Source organism: Puma concolor, chromosome B2, assembly GCF_028749965.1.
Source record: "Puma concolor isolate L17-30 chromosome B2, mPumCon1.1.hap2, whole genome shotgun sequence".
NCBI lineage: Eukaryota > Metazoa > Chordata > Mammalia > Carnivora > Felidae > Puma > Puma concolor.
The window spans coordinates 4,258,759-4,283,741 of NC_141671.1; the positions used below are offsets into that span (position 1 = coordinate 4,258,759).

A 24,983-nucleotide genomic window follows, 5' to 3' on the forward strand; every position below is an offset into this window, starting at 1 on the left:
AGAGTGAGAATCCCAAGCAATCCTCACTCAGTGCAGAACCTGATGTGGGGCTCGACTGCACAACCCTGGGATCGTGACCTGAGCCAAAATTAAGGGTCGGACACTCATCTGACCAAGACACCCCGTGACAACTATGTCTGACCTCAAGGCTATTTTCCTCTTTCTTTTGGGTGGTGTGGCCCCAAGTCAGAATTCTGTGGTTGTATGTTGATGGTGTCTCCTATGGCAATACAGATGTTCAGTACTGAACTTCAGTGTAGGGATGGCTCTGGCTACCGGACTCATCCTTCCGATGACATTTTCTCAGAATGGGCTGCTGTCAGCCTTCCCCTATTTGTTTGCGTGGAGCTTTGGTATCCTGGCAGGTCACGCTGCAGACTTCTTCCTGTCCAGGAATATTCTCCGCCTCAATAGCATCCGGAAGCTCTTCAGCACACTAGGTAAGGAACAGCCAGGACATTCAAGCACTTTGAGTCACTTCACCCCATCTTCGGGACGCCCCTAATTGTGTTGTCTGGATGGCTCCCCAGGACTCTTCCTGCCTCCCTTCTTCGGTCTGTGCCTGGTTCACCTGAGTTTCACCTTCTACAGCACCATCGTTTTCCTGATACTTACTGGTTCCACAGGAAGCTTTTGTATGGCCGGACTACTTATAAATGTCTTGGATATTGCTCCCAGGTATGGTGGTAAACATCTCTTTCTTGTATCCAAGCTCTCCAGGGCGCTTTAAGATTTCCACCGTGTTGTGAGTTCATGGCCGGCAGGCCAAAATGCTTCCCAAAGAAGCATCAGTATAGTTCAGAAATCTCCTCTAAGTAATAATTATGTGCCTAATGATATATTAATGTGTGCAACTCTTATGTGTATGAAGTGTAGCCCAGTGATTCATAGCACAGGTTCTAAAGTCGGAAGGTTCGGTTTCAATAATAGCGTGAACACGCCGCTCAAGCAACCTGCTTACCTTCTCTGTGCCTACTTCACATCTACAAAACGGGGGTAATAAGAGAATGTGGACCTCATAGGGTTATTAGAGGATTAAATAAGTTAACAGGTCAAATACACAGAAGAGCGCCGGGCACACAGCAAGCACCGCATAAAGGTTAGTTGCTCCGCTGTCGTTGTTAGTGTATGCATGTTTATATATTATGAATCTTCGTGACAACCCCCCAGTTAGTAAACATACTTATTTAACAACCAAGGAAACTGAGGGTCAGATACTTGTCCGTCTAAGACCTCATCACTGGTTTGGGATCTTACTTAGGATTTGAATCCAGATCCGTCTAGCAAGATCTTTTTGCTCTCTTTACTGTTCCGCCTTTTAATGGCATTTAGTTTAACTTAAATTTTTTATTTAAAAATTTTTTAATGTTTATGTTTTTTTTTTTTTTGAGAGAGAGAGAGAGAGAGAGAGAGAGAGACAGAGTGTGAAGCAGGCTCCAGGCTCCAAGCTGTCAGCACAGAGTCTGACACGGGGCCTGACCTCACAAACTGTGAGATCATGACCCGAGCCGAAGTCAGATACTTCACTGCCTGAGCCACCCAGGGTCCCCAGTTCTGCCCTTGTTGAAGATACACTAAGTGTGACTGATGGCAGCAGTTCTGCCATTTGCACAGCTCCAGGGGGCGCTGTCTACATCGTACTTTGCGGGGCTAGTAGTCCCTGGGGAACTTAGATCCACTATGAACACGATTCTCTGAAGTTTAGTAAAGCAGGGGCCGTGGGGGTAGAGATGCAAAATCAACAAAAATAATCCACTTGGCAACTCCTACAAAGAACCTCGTCCATCATATCTACACAAGGTGAGCGTCAGAGTAATGAGGACATGTATCCATTTGTTTTATTCAGTTCCAAGACCCTCCTTAAAAATGCCCACAGGTGTTCTGATCACCTGGAGTTGTATAAAAACGTGTAAGGATTATTTGATATAGAAAGCACCATGTCAACTGAGCCATATGCACTTTGAGGTCAAGAATGAGAAAGGAGGGGCGCCTGGGTGGCTCAGTCGGTTAAACGTCCGATTTCGGCTCGGGTCATGATCTCACGGTTCATGGGATCGAGCCCCACATCGGGGTCTGTGCTGACAGCTCAGAGCCTGGAGCCTGCTTCGGATTCTGTGTCTCCCTCTCTCTGCCCCTCTCCCACTTGTGCTCTCTCTCAAAAACAAATAAACATTAAAAGAAAAACCAAAAAGAATGAGAAAGGAAATTATAAATAGTAGCATTTCTTGAGTATTTTCCATGTGCCCATCATGCCGCAATGTGAATGAGATCATGTTATCCACATGAGTGTGGGCGAGGAAACAAAAGAGCAGGGTAAGGAATTTATGTTAAGTCATACAGCAATAAGGACGGAGGGTGCATACCTACATACATCTGCTTCCAAAGTGGACCAGCTGTAGTCACTCCCTCAACAGTGCCAGTCGCTAGCATCTGCTCAGTAGGACCTGAAATATCTCAACCAGCAGGGGCTGGGGTAACACAGCACTTGGCCTGAGTTTCACTGTTCCAATGGACCCAAACTCCAGGTCGGCCAGCTAATTTTGTAGAGTCGGGGAGAATAAATATCCTAATACACAAACTAGAAACAATTCTCAGTCTCTTAAGCTAGGTCATCCTCGGTCTTTAGGGCATATGTGCATTATAGCTCAACCATATCAATGTGTAGGGCTTAATCGCCTTTTACTAATGGGATGGAGACCAAACTTACTTAAAGCAGAATGTTCCTAATCATATACTTCTCTTGCCTATTAGAGAGAGTTCTCTTAGCAGATACAGTTCTGAATTGTCCTCTCGGGGAAATTTGGTCTTTGTTAGAACTGAAGAGTAGTGCAGGGATTATACAGGTTGGAGCAGAACAAAGGTGGTGGGGAAGAAAGTTCTGGAAGGAAGCAGAAACACACACATGTGGTTTTGTGAGAGTACTGTTTGGAAACTAGGATTGAGTGAGACAGAGAAGACCTAAGAATGTAGTGGCCACTATTGCTTATGGTGGGTACCAAGAGTAGAAAAGCCCAGAGAATTAGAAAGATGTTCTGTGATGCATTAAGAAGAAACTGTCATTGCCTTGACATTCTTAAAAGAAGGCTCCAAAAAAGATTTGAATTACTTTAAATTATTATTTTTCAAATAATTTTTTAAAATGTTTGTTTAGTTTTGAAAGACAGAGAGAGAGAGAGACAGAGAGACAGAGTGTAAGCAGGGGAAGGACAGAGAGAGAGGGAGCCACAGAATGCAAAGCAGGCTCCAAGCTTCGAGCTGTCAGCACAGAGCCCGACCCGGGGCTCGAACTCACAAACTGTGAGATCATGACCTGGGCCGAAGTCCAATGCTTAACTGACCGAGCCACCCAGGAGCCCCCACTTTTAATTATTTTTGACTGGATGGATTGTGCACCCCCTCCGTGTGGGTCTCAACTGTAGTTCAGGTATTGGAATATTATTTGGGCTCTACTAAATCATAGTACGCCAAAATATAAAACGGATAAAATTGAAAGTCTCCTTCAGTGGCTATTTAAATTTCCAAAATGCTTTTTACCCCAGACTGTTGCAGCTGAGGAATGAGCAAATGTAGAGCAGACTGTTGTCCAGAAGATTATCCTGCGTTACAGCAACCTCCAGGTTGTTTTCATTCCTCATGTCAAATAGCTACTGTTTGAGGATTGAACGGCATGAGGATTAGAGCATCACACGTTCTCCCCTTGCCACTCTCAGATCAAAAGAACCATCCGTTCCATCATATGGATGGGTTCATGGTTTTCAGAGGAATTGTCAAGGCATTCAGGATCTTGACACTGAAGATTCTGTTTATTTCTTCAACTATGGAATTAAATCACCTCTCTTAGTACAAATAGGTCACATCCTTTCCCCGGTAACAACATGCTAAAGACTTCTGCATCTGGGAGAACACAGTCGTCAAAGATGTCCTAGTTACCGAAGAGATAACAGGACAAATATAAAGAAAATCTCTCCTACACTTGTCATAGTAAAAGTACCAAAACCAGAAAGGTGGGGAGGGAGAAACAGAGATCTCTTAAAAACAGCCAAGTGCAAAAGGCACGTTGCTTTCAAAGAAGAAATAATAAGACTGGCAGCTTCTGAACAGGAACGATGAAAGCTAGAAACGAATCTCAAATAGGTAAAAAAAAAAATAATTAAATAAACTAAAATCACTGTTAACTAGAAATCTATCTTCAGCAACAATTCCTTCAAGAATTAAGGTAAGATAAAAATATTTTCAGGCAAATTATGAGAATTCACCAGCGACAGACACCCAATGAAAACTTATTAAATGGGAATTCTTTGGACAGAAGAAAAATAATCACAGATGAAGCATAGAAATATGGAATGAAGAAAGAGAGATAGAGAGGAAAAAATAAAATAAATCCAATAATTATTGAATTCACAAAAGACAATACCATTAGGGTATAAAAATATGTAAATTAAAATGCACAACAATGAACAGCACAAAAGATAAAAAGGCACAAATGAATATGTGAATACGTGTTCTAAGATGTTTTCATTAATGGGAATTTGCAAGACTATTCATTTATATTAGACTAAAATAAGTCAAGAATATATATTTTAATCTCTAGGGTAACTACTGAAGGAAAATAATGATGTAAAGGAAATGTTTTTAAAAAACAATGAAGGGGCGCCTGGGTGGCGCAGTCGGTTAAGCGTCCGACTTCAGCCAGGTCACAATCTCGCGGTCTGTGAGTTTGAGCCCCGCATCAGGCTCTGGGCTGATGGCTCAGAGCCTGGAGCCTGTTTCCAATTCTGTGTCTCCCTCTCTCTCTGCCCCTCCCCCATTCATGCTCTGTCTCTCTCTGTCCCAAAAATAAATAAACATTGAAAAAAAAAAATTTTTTTAAAAAATAAAAAAAAAAAAAAAAATAAAAAACAATGAAAAAGAAGTAAAGAGTAAAGTTTAAAAAGGAACATAAAATTGGTGGGAAAAAGAATGATGATCATTTTAAGTCAAATGTATCAGAAAAAAAAAACCATAAAATATAAAAGGACTATATGTTCCAAATTAACTTAATCTGGATTAAAATAAAAACAAAACCAAAATATAATAGATTAAAAGCAAAATCAAGGAAAACAGATCAGCCAAAGTAGACTTTAAGTCAAGATGCATTACTAGAAATAAGAATTTTTAATGATTATTTCAATTCACTAGAAGATATAAGTTTCTAAGTAAGTTTCTATGCACCCAACATTGTACAACTGCAAAGCAAAATTTGAGAAAACTGTTCAACTTCCACACAGGATTGAGCAGCTGTGGATGACTGACATTCCAGGTGGGAAACCTTTGAAAAGGCCAAATAAAGTACCAAAAGTAGGGACGCCTGTCTGGCTCAGTCAGTAGGGTGTGCGACTCTTGATCTTGGGGTTGTAGGTTCGAGCCCCATGTAGGGTGTAGAGATTACTTGAAAAAAAAAAATCTTTAAAAGACATAGCAAAAACAGTCATTAAAAGACATCAGGCTGCAGCAGAGGCCAATAAGACCAAAAACACAAGGGGACGGCACCTCTGAGGTGAGCGGACAGTTCCTGCCACTTTTTTCTTGGGGTCATGTGCCAATTGGCAAATGGCTAATAATCCAGGTTTGGCCCTGGGAGGAGGCTGCTTCTCTGGATAGAGAGATTAGCCAAGCTTCCAGGTGCATGGGCTGGAGCGACAACATTGGAAATTAAGAGAATTTGAACATAAAGTCACTTTCTCTCCTTGAGATATTTGTTGAATTCTGAAGTTCGACAGGGCAAGTGGCAGAATTTCCTATACTATCTGTACAAAGGAGACAAGATCTACCAAAGCCTGGAGGGCCCCGGCCAAATATACTGAACTCTCCATGTAACAACATGGAGTGCAATACCTAGGGGGTTTCTAGAGGTAAACTGACTCTTGCCAACAGTGGAACCTAGCCTCATCTTACTTCATTCCCTAATTAGATTAGTGATGTATTCTCTCCTCTCCAAATCTAGTACAGAGAACAGTGAATCTTTTCTTGAAAAGTATGACATATTCTTGGAGTCCCTACAGCTCTTATTCACAATGCCCAGCATTTAATAAAAAATTACTAGGCATGACAAGGGATAGGGCCATGTGATCAGTAACCATAAATGCATCAGAAATAGTCCTACCACTGATACAGATATTAAAGTTATCAGGTGAGAAGAACTTTGCAATAGCTGTGATGAATATACCAAGAAACCAGGGGGGAAAGCTGAAGAAAAGAGATGAAAAGATAAAGAATTTGACCAGCAATGGAATCTATAAAAACAATCAAATGGAAGTTTGAGAGCTGAAGAATAAAATGTCTGCAATTAAAATCTTAATAGATAGGGTTTTTTAAAATTTTTTTATTGTTTTTTTTTTTATTTTTTTTTTGAGTGGGAGAGAGAGACAGAGAGCAAGCAGGGAAGGGGCAGAGAGAGGGAGAACCAGAATCGGAAGCAGGCTCCAGGCTCTGAGCTCTCAGGACAGAGCCTGATGCGGGGCTTGAACTCACAGATTGCAAGATCATGACCTGAACTGTAGTTGGCCGCCCAACTGACTGAGCCACCCAGGCGCCCCAATAGATAGGTTTAATGACAAATTAGCCACAAAGAGAAGACAGGATTGGTATATAGGAAGGTGTATCATAGGAAATATCCAAACTCAAATATACAGGAAAAAAAAAAAGAGAATAAACGGAAATGTGGAATGAAGTAAAAAGGGTAACAAATCTGTACTTGAGTCTCAGAAGGAAAGGAGAAATAAAATGGGACATAAGCCATATTTTATGAGAAAACAGCCCCAAATAATATTAAAGTAATGAAAGATGGTAAACCACACGTGCACAAAGCTCTGTGAATTTCAACCATGTGACATGTAAATTATAATATACACATTAAGAATGCCAAAAACCAAAGACAAAGAAAAAAATCTTAAAAGGAACTAGAGAGAAAAGGCATGTTACTTTCAAGTAGCACAATATTAAGCCTGACCTCTGGTTTCAACAGAAACCATGAAATCCAGAGGTAATGAGATGAGCTCTATAAAGTGCTAAAAGAAATAAATGTCAGCCTAGAATTTTTTTTTTTTAAATTTTTTTTCCAACGTTTATTTATTTTTGGGACAGAGAGAGACAGAGCATGAACGGGGGAGGGGCAGAGAGCGAGGGAGACACAGAATCGGAAACAGGCTCCAGGCTCTGAGCCATCAGCCCAGAGCCCGACGCGGGGCTCGAACTCACGGACCGCGAGATCGTGACCTGGCTGAAGTCGGACGCTTAACCGACTGCGCCACCCAGGCGCCCCAGCCTAGAATTTTCTACCTAGTGAAAACACTCTTCGAAAGTCAAAGCAAAATAAAAATGTTTTCAGACAGAGAAATTGTCACCAGTGGATGTTCACTAAAAGAGATACCAAAAGAATATTTTCAGGTAAAAAGAAATTATCCCTATTGAAACCTGATTGTGCAAGGACAATTCAGGAGCGACAAGGGGGTAAATATGTGTGTAATTATAGAGACCACTGATTTGCAAAACAGTAGAGAATACCTTGTGAGTTGAAATGCACATCAAACCAAACTGCATTAAGGAATTAAAATACAGGATACAACAATGCAAAGAGGGAGATGCACAGAAATGTTAAAATCTTAAAATCTTAAAAATGTTCTAAGCTTCCGGTGTTGTAGAGAAAAGAGTAAAAGTATAATTCATACTACAGTGAAAAGGACATGCTATAATATCTTCAGTGCTTGCAAACAACAGTGAAATACTGTCATAGACGGAAAAAATAAAACCGATGAATCTAGAAGAAAGAAAAAGTGGAATGTGAAAGCGGACGTCAAAAAGAAAATAGTGAAGAGATAAAGACAGTCTTAAGTATATCAGTTATTGTATTAGACCAATATGGATGAAATATTCCAAGTGAGTATCAAGACTGTCCAGCTCAATGATAAAGGACACTGTAGCCTGCTACAAATAAAACATGCAATAAACATGAGGACATAGCACGGATGCAATTAAAGGATATAGAGAGGTATCCCACGCAAATATTAACCAAAAGAAACTTGAAACAACTATGCTAGTATCGGAAAAAGTGGAACACTACTAGAAATAAAGTGTTAGTTCACAATGGTGAAGAGAAAAATATCAGAATTATACCTCTGAATCCAAGAATACAGCCTTAATTTATGTTCAGTACAAACAGAGAGGACTCAAAGAGCTAGACAAACATACCACGGAGGGAGAAATTTTCATAACCTCTTTGAACAGCTTGTACAAAATATGAGGGAGACACGAAGTTAGTAAGGACGTGGACGACTAGAATGACAAGAACAAAATGTGACGGGCTTGACCTAATTGACGAATATGGAACACGACACTGTGCTCAACGAGGAGAGGATCCCAATTATTTTCAGTTGCCTACAGGACAGTTACTGAAACTGACAATATGCTGGGTCATAAAGCGAGCTGCAATTAATTTAAAACGATTGAAATCATTCAGAAGAGTAACACCTTGGACTGCGAGTAACTTGTCCTGTGAGTGTTCTGCAGGACAAGCAAACATTTCTAATAAATTTTAACTTGATAAACGAGCGACATCTTGCAATACGAGTTGTACATGAGGCCAAATGTCACCTGATCACAACTGAGCCAACGGTTCTTGAAATTAACTCTGATATACACGTGCTTTCAATTACAAGGATGTTTCTGGAACGAATTATGCTCACATACCAAGGTTTTACTGTATATTCTTAGATCACAGTGAATTAAGGTTGCCATCAAAAGTAAATGACACATAACCTATTGCTTTCTTTTTTTTTTTTTTTTATTTATTTTTGGGACAGAGAGAGACAGAGCATGAACGGGGGAGGGGCAGAGAGAGAGGGAGACACAGAATCGGAAACAGACTCCAGGCTCCGAGCCAACAGCCCAGAGCCTGACGCGGGGCTCGAACTCCCGGACCGCGAGATCGTGACCTGGCTGAAGTCGGACGCTTAACCGACTGCGCCACCCAGGCGCCCCACCTATTGCTTTCAAATTAATGTCTGAGTTAAAGAAGAAATCACAGTTGGAATTAGAAAATACTTTCACTAAATTATAATGAAATAGGACATTTCAAAGTATGTGGGATGGTTTTAAAATCATGCCCAGAGAGACATGTATAGCTTTAAACATATACATCGAAAGACAGTTAAGTCTTCAAATCAGTAATCATGTTTTGATCTCAAGTAGCCAGGAAAAAAGGAGCAAATTTAACCCTCCCCCCAAATTATGAAGATTAGGGGGAAAAAAGTCATAACATAAAATCGATAATGTCACAGGTTGGTTCTTTGGGAATTAATAAAATTGATAAAATAATGAAGGCTGATTAAGAAAAATAAAGAGAAAAATGGTCAAACGAGTAACATCAAAGTGTGCATTATGGTAAGTCACAGCATATAAAAAGGAAATCATATTATGGACAACTTCATGTCAGTAAATCTGACAATTAGATGACACTGAAAAGTTCTTCAACACACACACACAGTCATAAAATATAATTTTTAATATCGTTATGGGGAGAGGGGCTCATGAAGGCAAATGTGACAAAGGCCCACAAAAGTCCTCAGTGGCCCAATTCCCACAAAGACCTTAGGGGTCCTACCGCTAAAATGAAAAAGGGAACTCTACCTTCCGGGGACAGTTGGAGGTCTCTGCCCTGATCTGCACCTGTGGTTGCTCACGATCATAAATGTTCTTCTTTACACATTAGGACACACCCTCTAGCTCCCCCGAAAAAGCAAATCAAATTTGCACCCAGTGACTGCCTACGGCTGCTTGCAGAGACTCTGGGTCCCTAGGTGATGCCTCTCTTAAGACACAGAAACTAACAGACCAACTACACACAGCCTCCCACATGTGAAGGCAGAGGAGGAATAAAATAGACCCAGGGACACAAAATCAAATGGACAGAACAAAGCAAACAGAAAACCCTCACTCTCAGAAAAAGGAAGAACACACAGAACCTCTAATGGTGAAATCTGTTAGGCAGGAAAGGTCTGGTGACCTTCTCCCCATCCTGGAGAGAACTCATTTCTCGGTAAGACACTGATTCCGCTCTCTGAAAGGCACTTCCTTGTGCTCTGTGGATTGACAGATAGATTTGACCCCTAGTCTACTGATCGTTCTCTGGGGCTTCCCTGCTTTTGTAGTTGACTTGTGGCAGAGCTGGGTCTGGGTACCCGGGACTGGCCAAGCACTGTTGTTTGGAAACTAGCTTCTGCCCTCCTTGTCTGAGGACTGGAGCAGTCGCTGGGGCCAGGATCTGGGACTGTGGCAACAGGCCAGGTGAATAGAGTCCTTCGATTCTGTATTAACCCTAAACCGGTTTCTATTGCCAATAAACATCACTTTCCAAATTTCTCAACTGTATTTACAGATTTCCTAACCCTGCTGGCTGTCACTCTATATGGTCTCATTTTCTCAATCTCTTAAAAAGCCAACTTTTCTGACTTTGTGCTGTAACCGGAAAGTTAATTATATCGGCATACTTTTTTGACATTTTAATGGAATTTGAGGAGGAGAGGAATGAAAAATTCAGGAAATAAACAGTTAGCTCTCTTAAACCTCATTTCATTAGGCTGGCTTTTCCTGTAGTGTTTGTACGACTTTACATCTGTGTTTTGTCGTTCTTTTTCGCACAGTTATTATGGATTTCTTAAGGGAGTTACAAATGTAATTGGAATGATAGGAGGACTAATTTCTTCCATTCTGTGTGGAATGATCCTGAATGAGGTAAGGAGCGTTCAGACATGGGCGGTTACCTTTCTCATATTAATTGTGCAGAAAGAAGGTAATGGATATACAAACAATTGTAGAGGTGACATCTACCAGAGGTGAGTAATGAGATATTCTGTCACATCAAACCTGGTCAGATCAGGCATCCCTCCAAACCTACAGATAATACAATTTCTTTCTCACTGGATGTCAATTAGTTGTGCTGGGAACATTTTCGTCGTTGGTCAGGGGGACAGAATTGGACCTCTGTGATTTAAAAAAAAAAAAAAATATTTGAGAGAGAGAGAGAGCACATACAAGTGGGGAGGGGCAGAGAGAGAGGGAGACCCAGAATCCAAAGCCAGCTCCAGGCTCTGAGCTCTCAGTGCAGAGCTGGATGCGGGGCTCAAACCCACAAGACCTTGAGATCATGAGCTGAGCCAAAGTCTGACTCTTAAACGACTGAGCCAGCCACGTGCCCAGGACCTCTGTGATTTTTAATAATGGGTGTGTGGCCTGATCAAAACAGGAATTTGGCTGGGTGAATGGTGATATAAGTAACAAGATACAGTTTTGCTAGAAAAGGAATTGAAAATCAGGAGCAAATTAGAATGAAACACCAGAAGAAACACTTCTAGAAAGGCTGACTTGTGTTTCTACAAGTGTTGTGGGCAGGGTTACCTGAAACCCTTCTTTTAAGAACACTAAAATGCCCTATCAAGCTTAAACAATCATTCTACGCGCTGAGCTGATCTTGAAAAAGACGCAAGAGAAAATTTCAGAGATCGAACACGAAGGAAGAGCTTGATCCCCGGGACATAAACGCCCGCTGAAGCCACGGGCCGCCCTGGGTGACCTTCCTCTTCAGCTGTGATGGACAAACCAGGAATAAGAGATAACATCCCCAAATCACTCAAAAAAAAAGAGTCGGGACAGACATGCCGGCATAAATCTGTAATCACAAAGGACTGCCCCTTCACATTGCCAGCCCCGTGAAGGTCATATACAAACTTGGTGTCTTTGGGGGAAAGCCCATGAGCTATGGTGTAGCAGGATCCAGGCAATTCCTCTACGTGGTCCTGATGACCCGGGCCAAGGAGAGGTGGTCTGTGTCTGCCGTGGCCAGATTTCCCAAAGAGGGGAGCCCTCCACCATCATGCTCCACATACGTAAGGTATCGGGAAGGCAGGAGAAATCACTATACGCGTGGAAACTCCCGGATGAGAGAGGTGGCCTCCGTGGAAAGGCAGAGCTCCAGGAGCCCAGGCTGCCCCCCGCCCCCAGCACAGAGCCCACTCGGTCTGTTTTTGGGTTTACCTCGCTCAGACGTGCTGAGTGCACCTCCAAAAGCTTGTCAGATGAGCTGACTTCTCCGCTGGTTTCCGAAGGCTCGGAGGAAACGTGGCTCCAGAGATAGCCAAAGCTGTCTCCGTCCAGTGGGGGAGCTGGTCTGTCTCAGCCCCTGCTTCGAAGGGAAAGGAAAAACAGAATAAAGACCTTCTGAATACCTGAATCAATACACCAATTTTCACAAGGTTTGGGGGCCCAGATTCAAACTCGACTGGTTTCAAGTGCCGTAAGCCAAGAATTGAAATTTCGAGGAGGCCACAGATGCCTGGTAGAAACTAGTGAAATTTCTCCAGAGAAACTCACCCTAAATTCATACTCCAGGATTTTCTTGTGCAGGGAAGTTTAGGGAATGTGATTTCACAATCAACCAAAAATCACCAGACACATGAAGAAACACGGGGTCATGTGAGAGAATAAAAAAAATTTGGAATATATCTTTAAATATATCTTTAAAGGTATTTGAAATCTATGTAAATATTTTAAAAATGTTTTTAAATGTTTATTTTCGAAAGAGAGAGAGAAAGAGAGACAGAGCACGAGCAGGGGAGGGGCAGAGAGAGAGGCAGGCACAGAACCCGAAGCAGGCTCCAGGCTCCGAGCTGTCAGCACAGAGCCCGACTCGAGGCTCGAACTCACGAACCACGAGATCATGACCTGAGCTGAAGTCGGACGCTTGACCCAGGTGCCCCTATGTATGTATTTAAAGAAGCAAAAGAGAGGATCAAAAATATAAATAAGAAGCATAGCATCTGACAAAGAACCAAATCTAACCTTTGGTAACCAAGAATATAAAAAATGAAACAAAAAATTTCGGATTAAATGCAGCTAACAAGAGAATTGGTGAGGCTTCTGATTCCAGTAATGAGAGAGTAATTTGGGCCAATTCTGTTAGTAAAGGCAACTTAAAAGGCTGGAAGCTCCATCGTGCCGTATCCTGTGGTAGCACGGCCATCCAACAGCCATCATAAATCCTTCCTTTCTGGAAGCCAGATTGGGAGACAGACAGCAGCAGCTGGTTTACGGAGGTGAGGCAGGCATCCCGAGGGCTACCTCTCGCTGTGCACTTGAACGCCCTCTGATCGGGTCCTGAGGTGATCGAATGAGTGCTCGGCCTTGATTAATGTGTTCTGTGTGGGGTAAGGTGAGTCAATCAGATCTGTGGTGACCAGAAGGGCAGAGCAGGAGGTTAATTACTGTAGCTGCAATAATTTTTCTGGTTCTCTTCTTGGCCTTTTCCCACTTCCATGGAGTTAAATGTACTCATGCGAGTTATTTTGGCCAACGACATAGGAGATGAAGTTATACGGGTTAATTCCGAAGAGAAGCGTTACGAATCAGGAGGCCATTCTCGTGCTCTGACACAGCAACTGGTAACAATCCCAATGGTGACCGCATCCCTACCGTCCAGGGTCTGGGAACGAGGGGACTGGAGCACAGCTCCCAGCCAACCTGCTGTGCACCCCGGTGTAACCAAAACACCCACAAATCTCTGCCATTAAAAGGTACAGAGACATCTATGGTGAAAGATATCAATACATCACTTATCGTAGTTGTTGCAAAAAGGAGGACAAATCTATACGAATATAAAAGACGTGAACAACACAATTAACACACTTGGCCTAACTGACACGTACAGAGTAATGCCCCACTCAACAACCGCAGAATCCTCATTCCTTTCAAGGTGTCCCGGAACATTAACAAAATCTGACCACATACTGTGCCATTATGTAAATCCTAGCAATTGTAAACAGGACTGTGATTACACAAAATGTGTCCTCCAATCACAGTTCATTTATGACAGAAATGAAAGAGAAAAGACACGTAGAAAAAGCCACGTATATTTCGAAAATAAGAAATGACTTAGATCGTCAATTGCCTATATTGGCAAGCTCAGTGATTTGACTCGGTTCTTCCACTGAGAAAAGATGGTAAATCAGATTCCAGAGGACCAGTATCCTATAGAAAACCAAAGTGCGATAACACCCAAAATCAATACCGACAGGATTTCTAAGAAGGTCACGTATGTTTATAAAACTGAACAACATAACAGTAAATAATTATTAGGTTTAAGAGAACATCAAAAAAAGAATCAAGTAATACTTGAACTCAATGATGGTGAAATTGGTACATTTGGAAGTATATGGGACATTAAGGGTAATTTACAACTTCACCTAATTTATAAAAGAAAACACCAGAAAAACAACCAAAAATAAATAAACTGAGCATTCGACTCCAGAACGTGGGTGGGGGGGGGGGGGGAGAAAAACAACAGAGTGAACCTGAAAGACAAGGACTAAAGTAATAAGGGGGCAAATAAGTAAATTCTACAGTTAATAAAACCATAGAGAAGATATATAAAACTTAAAGTTGGTAACGTGAAAAGATTAATCAGATAAACTTTCTGGAGCAGGATACAAGAGACAAGATTCAAATAAAATGCCAAATGAGAAAAGGGAAATGTTTTCAGGGACAATGTAGATTAAAAGCCAAGAATATTCAGAACAACCCCAGGCTGAAAAGTGGGGAAACCTGGATGAACAAAATCATTTCTAAAAATATATAATTTACCCAAATTGGCTCACGAAAGATAGAGACCACGGATGGACCAATCAAAATGGAAAACCTGAAGCAGCATTCAAACATCTTGAACCTGAACTCAGGCCGAGGTGGCTTACCAGCTGTGTGCTACCTAATATTGGATAGTTTATTCCTGTTCTCAACTACTGATACCGGAAATTAAGAAAAAGAATTCTGAAAGCACTTATAAGGCTTGTATAATTTTGATTCCAGAACCAGATGATAGCAACGGAAGAAATATTTAGGCCTATTTAACTCATGAACAGAGATGCAAAAGTCCTAAAGAAATTATTAGTCAACCAAAGCTAAGAGTATATTAAAAAACAATACCTCATGACCAAGTGGATTTTATTTCGGTAAAGCAAAGATAGTTTAATGTAAGTGTATTTACTGGTATAATTCATCGCATTAGATCAACGTAGAAAAAAAACTTCTATGATTATCTCAATTGGCACATAAAATTCCAATAGCTACATATGAGGTTTTTTTTTTTTTTTTTTTTGCATCCGATTAGCAAAATAAGGAAAGAAAGGAACTTCTTTAATGTGGAAATTTTTTTCAACTTTTTTTTTTTTTAATGTTTATTCATTTTTGAGAGACAGAGAGAGACAGAGCATGAGCAGGAAAGGGACAGAGAGAGAGGGAGACACAGAATCTGAAGCAGGCTTCAGGTTTTGAGCTGTCAGCACAGAGCCCGACGTGGGGCTCGAACTCGCAAACTGCGAGATCCTGACTTAAGCCGAAGTCAGACGCTCAACTGACTGAGCCACCCAGGCACCCTAATGTGGAAATTTTTTACGCCAAAATACTATAGATTATTTTTACCGGATGAAGAAATTTAAGATGCATTTCTGATGTGGATAGAGGTAGAGAGTATTACACGATGTGAAATCAGTCAAAGAAAGACAAATCCCATAAGACTTCATTCACACGTGGAATTTAAGAAATAAAACAAATGAGCAAAGGGGAAAAAAGAGAGGGAAAGAGGCAAATCAAGAAACAGATTCTTAACTATCGAGAACTCACGGATGGTCACGGGGTGGGGGTGGCTTCTCACCAGGTAACGTATGGATGTGTTGAATCACTGTATCGTACTCCTGAAAGGAATATAGCACTGTATGTTAACTGCTGGAATTTAAATAAAACCAAAAAAAAAATTCCAAAAAAAAATATAAAGCTAGATATTTCATTCCAAAAGAAAAGAAGAAGAAGAACTTAAAGTGTTTCAAAGCAGGTGTTTGCATTTGGGAAAGGTGGTAAAAGCAATTATTTGCATCAGATGATGTTAAGTGACGATGTTTCGTCAGTAATGTAACCTCACAAAGCTTTGTATATGATGGTAGCTGACAGTTTATAAAAGAAACAATAAGGAAATTAAAAAGTTGAATAAAAAATAAGATGCATACTCCTGAAGGTGAGAAATGAGAAAAGGATGTTCATACCTACATTACTTATCAACTTTTTAACACTGGACTGGAATTTCTAGACGCTGTTTTAAAAGGAAAGAAAAATATAGATTTAAGAATCAGAGAGAATAAAATAAGGCTTCAGAAAACCAACACGAGCAATAAAAAATAGAAAATGGAAGAAAGGAAGAATGGAGTTCAGTAAGTTTGCTCAAAACGAAATCAACATACTTAAATAGCAGCGTTTATAAATACCAGAAATGTTACCTAGTGGGCATTTTATATATATATATGGCATCATTCACACTAGTAACAAAAGGAATTGTTTTGGAATTAGAATACACCCCAAATTATGCAAGACGGTAATGGAGAAATTTTTTTAGAATACTGACTTTATAAGGGCACCTAGGTGGCTCAATTGGTTAACTGTCCGACTTCAGCTCAGGTCATGATCTCACCGTTGTGGGTTCGAGCCCTGCATCAGGCTCCGTGCTGACAGCTCAGAGCCCGGAGTCTGCTTCGGATTCTGTGTCTCCCTCTCTCTCTCTGCCCCTCCCCCACTCATTTTCTCCCTCTCTCTTTCAAAAGGAAAGTAACATAAACATAAGTTTTAAAAATACTGACTTTATAACATACTGTTAATAACACAACATGTATAGTTATAAGGAAAAACAAGACAGAGCTAGAGTATAAGAAAAAATAATCTGGGAGACCCTGATGAGAAACTAAAGAGCTAATTTTTTTTCATGAATCAGTTTTTATTCAGAGGCTATAGGATTCTTCTCTGACTTTTTTTAAAAAAAATTTATTGTAGTAAAAGACACATAAATTTGTCCTCTTAATTTTTAAGTGTACGTTACAGTATTAAGAGTATTGTTAACTATGTGTACATTGTCGTACAACAGATCTTTAGAACTTTGTTATCCTGCATGACTGAAACTTTTTCCTCACTGAACAACTCCCGGTTTCCCCTCCTCCTGGTCCTTCTGATTTTTTAAAATATAGGGATTAATATTACAATTTTCTTTTTTTGGTATATGGGTAACCATTAAAAATAGGCAGAATGTGAAACTTTCAAACCAGGGTAGAGGAGAAACATGCGATGCGGAAAAAAAAAAAAAAGGCAAAACCCCCTCGATTTGAAAGAAGAAATGATATGTGTGTGTGGGGGGGGGGGGTGAGCAAGAATATGGTTAATATATAGGAAAGATTGAAAACACAGAAATTGTAGCAAATACGCCAGTGGTCACAATAAATATAGACGTACTAACTTCTGTGGTTAAAGGACAAAGTTTTTAAGACTGGATTAAAAACTCAATCCATTCTTAGGCCATTTATATATAAGATACCTGCCTAGAATAAAGAGATAGAAATATTGAAAGTTGTAAGGACGGCATAAAAAAAAGAATGAAGCAAACATTAACCAAAGAAAGATGGCATTGCTATATTATCAGGAAAAAAGTTTTCTTTTTTTTAAATTTTGTTTTTCCAACGTTTATTCATTTTTGGGACAGAGAGAGACAGAGCATGAATGGGGGAGGGGCAGAGAGAGAGGGAGACACAGAATCGGAAACAGGCTCCAGGCTCTGAGCCATCAGCCCAGAGCCCGACGCGGGGCTCGAACTCACGGACCGCGAGATCGTGACCTGGCTGAAGTCGGACGCTTAACCGACTGCGCCACCCAGGCGCCCCAGGAAAAAAGTTTTCTTTAGGCAATAATAGTGCAAACAATTGAGGGTCAGCCGCTTAGCTGTTTAGAGTGTGTATTTCTCTGGCAAAACTATCTTATTCAGCTACTTCTAAGCTACGTGACCCAGATACATTTTTCCCTCTAATTCTTAGTGTCTCCAGCTATAAATGGCCAAAATGACATAGAAACATCATGGGATTTATGGGTTTACTGAATCCGATCATGCATGCAAGTGTCAGACGCTCATATACTCAACCCATAACAGCTATTAGTCTCATTACTCGCGCACCCTTTGAAATCAGGAAAAACAAACTCCTGTTTGCTATCTTATCCTGTAGCAAAATGCTAGCAAACCCAGTTGCTCAAGAAAAGTAAGTTACAGGTATATACAATGTAAATGCAGAAGAACAAAATAACATGATGTACAGAGAACAAAGTGTCCCCCTGGGGAGAAAGAATCAAAGTCAGTTCGCACATTGTGGAAAAATCTAAAGAGCAGTTTATCAACCCATACACAAAATACCTATGGGGGAAAAATGAAATTTGTGCAAAGTCCCCTATGAAGAAAACTGCACACCTAGAAGCAGTATCAGTGAAAATACACAAAGAAAGAGGCACAGTCAAGCTTCCATGCTGGACTTTAATTCCAAATCACAATGAATTGTATTAACTTCAAATCATTGCAAACTGTATTATTTGTCGTTGAATTTCTGGGCAGGTCTCGCTCCTTTTCTTGACTTTGCCAATGAGCTGCCAAGCGTGGCATGTTTAAATTAGAGAGATCAGTATAATTAAATATATTTAATGTCTAGTCTGGAAACATGTTTTTATTTCTCAAGGTCTACTCCTAAATTATATATATATATATATATTTTTTTCCTAAATTATATTTTAAATAAAACCGATGATGATTTGGTCAAGTTGCGAAAAAAATACATTCTGGATGATGAAGTTTCATTTCAAACCGTGGGCATGGATTTATTTTAAAAAAAACAAAAACAAAAAAAAAAACAGGGGCGCCTGGGTGGCGCAGTCGGCTAAGGGTTCCGACTTCAGCCAGGTCACGATCTCGCGGTCCGTGAGTTCGAGCCCCGCGTCGGGCTCTGGACTGATGGCTCAGAGCCTGGAGCCTGTTTCCAATTCTGTGTCTCCCTCTCTCTCTGCCCCTCCCCCGTTCATGCTCTGTCTCTCTCTGTCCCAAAAAAATAAATAAACGTTGAAAAAAAAAAATTAAAAAAAAAAAACAAAAAAACAAATACATAGTGGCAAACCCCCTTGTAGAAAAATACAATTATACTCCGTTCTCACACCTGATCCCAGAATTTATTCTAGATGATGAAAGCTATAAAGGAAGGAAAGAACAATAAAGATACTAATGTAAAATAGGACTTAGTAATTATATAAATTTCTGGTTGGACATCCTTGGAAAGCATGACACCAGACATTTAAACCCAATCACGATGCATTATACGTTCAACTACATAAAATTTAATTTTAAGCTGATACAAAAGTTAAAAGGCAAAATGGTAAAACAGATCTCAAACATAATTAAAATTCAATGCCATCTTTGAATATAGATGCAAAAATGAAATAAATTACCTGTGCATAGAGTCCACCAGCATATTAAAATATATGCCTATGACACCATGATTAAGTAAGCCATTTTCTATGCAAGTTAAAGTGGCTGAATATTACAAGATCTGTTAATGAAACTGATCGTATTAGAGGCTCAAAGAGAAAATGGGTTAGGAATAAGGAAAAGGTATTTGATAAATTTTGTTCAAAAGTACTCCAATTTATAGCAGCAAAAAGTGAAAAACCACTTAAATATAAGGAAATAAGGGATGTTTTACACATTTTATAAATCTAAACTCTGGATTACTAATAAGTCAGCAAAGGTCGAATATTTCTTGATATGCAAACGTTCATATTTCTTTTTTTTTAAACACGTTTATAATTCTAAATAAAAATATATGCATTCTTGGCTTGGGCACTATGTACATCATAATGCCATTTTGATATATGAAAAATTATATGTACATAGACACAAATCAAAAAAGGAGGAAGATAAATGGTAATTATCTTTGTAGAGTGAACTGACAAATTTTTTTTGCTCCTTATAAGTGTGTTTTTCCATGTCTGTAAAGTGATTTGTGCTAAACCTGTACTGATTTTAATATGATATTGGAAGTGTTAAAAAGCACCTCAAGCCCACTAATTTATAATTACTTTGCACTAAAATCCTCAGAATCCAGAATCTGGCTGGTTTAAAATCTTCTTCCTGACGGCAGGTGTTAATGTGACAGGCCTACTTTTCTGTCTCATATTTGGGAAAGCAGAAATTCAGGACTGGGATACAGACAGACCAGAACAAACACGCCTCTGAAGGTAAGAAGTGATCGGCTTGAGGTCCGATTTTGAAAGTAGGGGTGCAGGAGAGGGCAGGGTTGAGGGTACCCCCTGAGCAGACTGTGGTGCTGGGCGGGGTACAAGTTTGGGTTTGGGGGAAGGGGGCCATGTCCAGGTGGGGACAGCACGCAGCCCAGAAGAGGTGTCGCTCTGAGATTCTGGGGAACCAGTAGGGTGGGACTGTCTGACCTTAAGGGTGAGGAAGAGAAGGGAAGGCTTCCAAGGGAGGACTTGGGCAGGGCCCTGGGTTGAGCAGGGAGCACAGCTGGAGAATGTGGTATCACCCCGGGAGGGAAATGTTACCCAGAAGTCAAATTACATAAGGTCTGGAATTTACTAATGGGTTTGGCAAGAGGTACCTTAAAGGTGACCCTGACTAGAACGAATGATGGAGACTAAGGGCACATTCAAGTTCAAAAGAGAATCTGATACTGTGCCTTTCTTCTTTCAACTCTGTCAGAGGTAAATAAAGAGTAGACGTGTGTCTTTATAGAATTATTTCCCCTAATGCATAAATAAGAATTGGTATATGTAGGATATCTTTACTGAACAAACTCTAGTGAATAAAGGGATCTGTTTTTTTGTTTTGTTTTGTTTTGTTTTTGCCCCGACGGCGGTTAACATCACAAGGAGAGATACAGACACACCGTGTACATCCTGACCCAAGAACACACGTCACCAGGGTCTTGCTAAGAACATCAGCTGAGTACAGTCAAGCCTGTAGATAGCAGCTGCTGTTTTGCAAGAAAGACAGAGACTGGAGAGTGCAGAATGCGTGGACCAAAATCCTAAGGACATCGTCAGCAAATCTAAACTGTGGGAATTTTACAATCAAAGGCCTTAATAGATTTTTTAACAGACAAATTACAAAGAAAAAGAAAAGGGACAGGAGGGGGAGCGTCTAGATCAAAAGTGACTTTAAAAGCATTACATTTTTGGGGCGCCTGGGTGGCGCAGTCGGTTAAGCGTCCGGCTTCAGCCAGGTCACGATCTCACGGTCCGTGAGTTCGAGCCCCGCGTCAGGCTCTGGGCTGATGGCTCAGAGCCTGGAGCCTGTTTCCGATTCTGTGTCTCCCTCTCTCTCTGCTCCTCCCCCGTTCATGCTCTGTCTCTCTCTGTCCCAAAAATAAAATAAACGTTGAAAAAAAAAAATTAAAAAAAAAAAATAAAAAAATAAAAAAAAATAAATAAACGTTAAAAAAATTAAAAAAAAAACTATTTTAGGGGTGCTTGGGTGGTTTAGTCAGTCAAGTGTTTGACTTTTGATTTCGGTTCAGGTCATGATCTCACCATTTGTGGGATTGAGCCCCATTCTCAGGGTTTGGGACACTCTCTCTGTCTCTCTCAAAATAAAGACACTTTAAAAAAAAAGTTATCTTGGGGCGCCTGGGTGGCGCAGTCGGTTAAGCGTCCGGCTTCAGCCAGGTCACGATCTCACGGTCCGTGAGTTCGAGCCCCGCGTCAGGCTCTGGGCTGATGGCTCGGAGCCTGGAGCCTATTTCCGATTCTGTGTCTCCCTCTCTCTCTGTCCCTCCCCCGTTCATGCTCTGTCTCTCTCTGTCCCCAAAATAAATAAAAACGTTGAGAAAAAAAAAAATTTAAAAGCATTACATTTTTAAAAACTGGCAACACTATCAGGGTGGAGGGTGGCCAATCCGTAAAGACAGGCAGAGAAGACATTGTTCTAAATGTCAGGATAGTTATTACTTTTAAGGGGAGGAAGATGTGATTAGGACAGACCACATGGAAAACTTATGAGGTTCTGGCAATATTCTTTTATGTCCACAGTGGTGATTAAAAGAGTGTTCACGGAATTACATGTTTGTTTCAGGCAGTTTTCTCTACCTGTGTTTTGGAAGGAAGGAAGGAAGGAGGGAAGGAAGGAAGGGGAGAGGGAGGGGGACGGAGGGAGAGAAGGGAGAGTGGGGGTGAGGAAGGAGGGAATGTGAGCGGAGGAAATGGAGACAGCAAGAACAAACAGCACTGTAAAAGGGAGCAGATAAATGACACAGTCCCTGTGGGGGAACATGGATTGTTTGTCTGTCTTAGACTTAGGTGCAGTAGTAACACCTAAGCTGATGACATTATTCAGTCATGCGGTTTCACCGTGGGAGAGAGGCGCACACGCAGAATGAAAAGTATTTGAGTCATCCAGAGAGGATGAAACCCAAGCACACTGCAGGCATGGGCCTTGGATGTAACCTAGAGTTAATCCGAAGTAGCCCAGAGAAGGTGGGATTTATGGGCAGCCACGTGGCGGGTCAGTACATGGGTTGGCATTTCGTCTGTGCAATAAGCAGTGAGGTTTTCACTTAAGGGGAAGGAGTTGAGAGCGAAATAAAGGAATCAACCCTGGGAAAGGGTGAAATTCACGTTATGAGTAAATGACATGATTGCTTACCTTGAAAATCAAAGTGGGTTGACTGGAAAGCTACAGAAACAGTCAACACACCCGGTAACTTTGCTGATCAATTAATACAGAAATAAATTTTTTCCCATTAAGCGATAATAATAACTGGTTAGCGAATTTATTGAAAGAAATGGTCCAAATGATGGTTGGAGGGAAATTTAGTAGGTATCAATCAAAAATTCACTAGGGGCGCCTGGGTGGCTCAGTGGGTTAAGCATCCGACTTCACCTCCAGTCATGGTCTCGCGGTCTATGGGTTCGAGCTCCAAGTCGGGCTCTGTGCTGACAGCTCGGAGCCTGGAGCCCGCTTGGGATTCTGTGACTCCCTCCCTCTCTGCCCCTCCCCTGCTCATGCTCTGTCTCTCTCTCTCTCAAAAATAAACAAACATTAGAAAAAATTCAATTGACTCAGTATTGCCAGTAGTAAGAGTTCCCATAACGGTGCATCACAAAAATTCATCAAGATGCATTTATATGCAAGGTTGCTGATTAGAAATGGCAAAACTCTGGATCTGGAATTAAACATGTCTTCGTTAATTCATTTTGTGTAAGCGAATGAAACACAACCAGAAGCTAAAAACATGGGAGCTCATACAAATTATTTTAATAGACAAACTGCTGAGGTTGTCCTTATGAATAAGCACATAAGCAAGCTGGGAAATACTCCATAGGTATTAGCAAAGGTTTATCCTCTATTTCCAAGATATGGAGCTGGGCATAGCTATGGCAGTAATCATATTCAGACCCAAAAATCTTACTTGTTTCTACATAGTTGACCTATTAAAATCTACAAGGTATATTGAAGTTTTCATTATTATCTCTTTTAATTTCCATTTATGTCCAAGCAGCTTAAAAAACTTTTTTTAATGTTTACTTATTTTGAGAGAGATAGAGAAAGGGACAGGAAGAGAGAGAGAGAGAGAGAGAGAGAGAGAGAGAGAGAGAGAGAGGATCCCAACCAGGCTCCGGGCTGTCAGTGCAGAGCCCAACACGGGGCTCGAACTCACAAATCCTCACATCATGACCTGAGCTGAGGTCAAGAGTCAGACGCTTAACCGACTAAGCCACCCAGGCTCCCCTCCAAGCAGTTTTTATTGAACATCCTGATGTTATATTACAATATCAAAAAAGATTCGGTAAGTGTGTCCCCCCTGGAAAGGTTAACTTTGATTTTCTAAAACTGTCTAAAATTACTGCCCTCTCACATTTCTTGTGTGTGTGCTTGCTTCAGATTCTCTGGAATGCAGTGCCGTCGCCTTTGGTTTCTACCTTTCTGAGCCATTTCACTTAATCTGTGTTTCTTACAAATACTTCCCCCACGCTGAGCACTGTCTCCTTTGCAGGGGTGAGTTTAACCCAGAAGCCTTTGTTATCATGACACATACACTTCATGTTTGTATTTTATACTGTATTTTATACTCCCCTAAAACCATGTCCCTCTTATCTCTGTCCTCCTCCTCCTCTTGCTTCCTTGCCCCCGCTAATAATTCCGAAGGTACAGGGAATATTTCAAATGCTGACTGTGCCTACACGCTCTGATTAAACCTTCTTGGAAAAGGTGTCCATTTTTCACTGGAAGGTAATACTCTCTTTTGCTGCCTTCTTTTCCCCTCCAAAACATCTCACCCCTTGGACTTTTCTAGTAACTTTGCTCCTGCCCGGACGGACGGCGCCTGCCTGAGGGTGTCACTCCCCAAACACAGCAGAGGTGGAACCCCCTGTTTACCTCGGCGGCCTCTGCAGCTTCCATTGGGCGGGTGCCGGAGGGCTGGGAGCTTTAAATCCACCTTGCAGACCCAAGGCCAGGTGACAGCCAGCGCGGGGACCCCAGCACCGGTGGCGGGGTCCCAGAAGCGTCCTCTTTGGCCCCGCTCTCAGTTTTGCGGCTCTGGGAGGAGGAAGCAAGGCTTCTTCAACACCCTGCATCCTCGGGGCACTGGGGCCACGAGGCAGCAGCGCTCAGCTGGTCTGCAGAATCCGCAGTATTTGCTAGGCTCAGTCACACTGACACATTGTTGCAAAGTTGGTCCCTGTCAATTTTCCATCTCGAGGGAAGCAGCTGGGGGAAAATGTCAGAGGGCAGTCACGATCACGCGTCTCCCCTCGGGCGCAGAGCCTTTGCGCACCGAGGGCCTGGCCCCCGGAATTGCAAGATCGCCTCTGGTTCCCCGGTGCACTTGCTCCTCCCACTTCCTGCTGCTGGAAGGATCCGGCCTCCCTGACCCGGAGGCGGTTTCCTCTCCTGCCCTTTCTGAGGAAGGAGCAGAGCCCAGGCGTCTGGCAGGGAGCTGTGAGTTGACTCCAATGTCACCTATTCTTTGGGTCCTCCTGGTCACTAATTTAGCAAACAGCCCTTGATGGTTCTGGCATGAGGTAGTTCCCTAGTATTTTGT

At 41.4% G+C, this 24,983-nt stretch overlaps 1 protein-coding gene and 1 long non-coding RNA gene across 5 annotated transcripts in view; one reads left to right on the top strand and one right to left on the bottom strand.

Moving 5' to 3' along the window:
• SLC17A1 (solute carrier family 17 member 1) overlaps positions 1-21,118 on the top strand; it is a 36,476-nt gene extending 15,358 nt beyond the window's left edge. For all 3 annotated transcript variants that reach the window (XM_086706096.1, XM_086706095.1, XM_086706097.1), the window contains exons 9-13: positions 308-440; positions 531-678; positions 10,677-10,767; positions 20,021-20,159; positions 20,795-21,118. In XM_086706096.1, the coding sequence (XP_086562222.1) occupies positions 308-440; positions 531-678; positions 10,677-10,767; positions 20,021-20,158 (510 nt within the window). In that variant the 3' untranslated portion in view covers position 20,159; positions 20,795-21,118. The remainder of the gene's footprint in view (positions 1-307; positions 441-530; positions 679-10,676; positions 10,768-20,020; positions 20,160-20,794) is intronic.
• Positions 1-24,766, bottom strand: part of LOC147580679 (uncharacterized) — a 53,289-nt gene extending 28,523 nt beyond the window's left edge. For both annotated transcript variants that reach the window (XR_015250970.1, XR_015250971.1), the window contains exons 1-2: positions 24,317-24,766; positions 12,067-12,214 (exon numbers count right to left, since the gene is read on the bottom strand). This is a non-coding gene — a long non-coding RNA (uncharacterized LOC147580679). The remainder of the gene's footprint in view (positions 1-12,066; positions 12,215-24,316) is intronic.
• Positions 24,767-24,983: the final 217 nt, after the last annotated feature.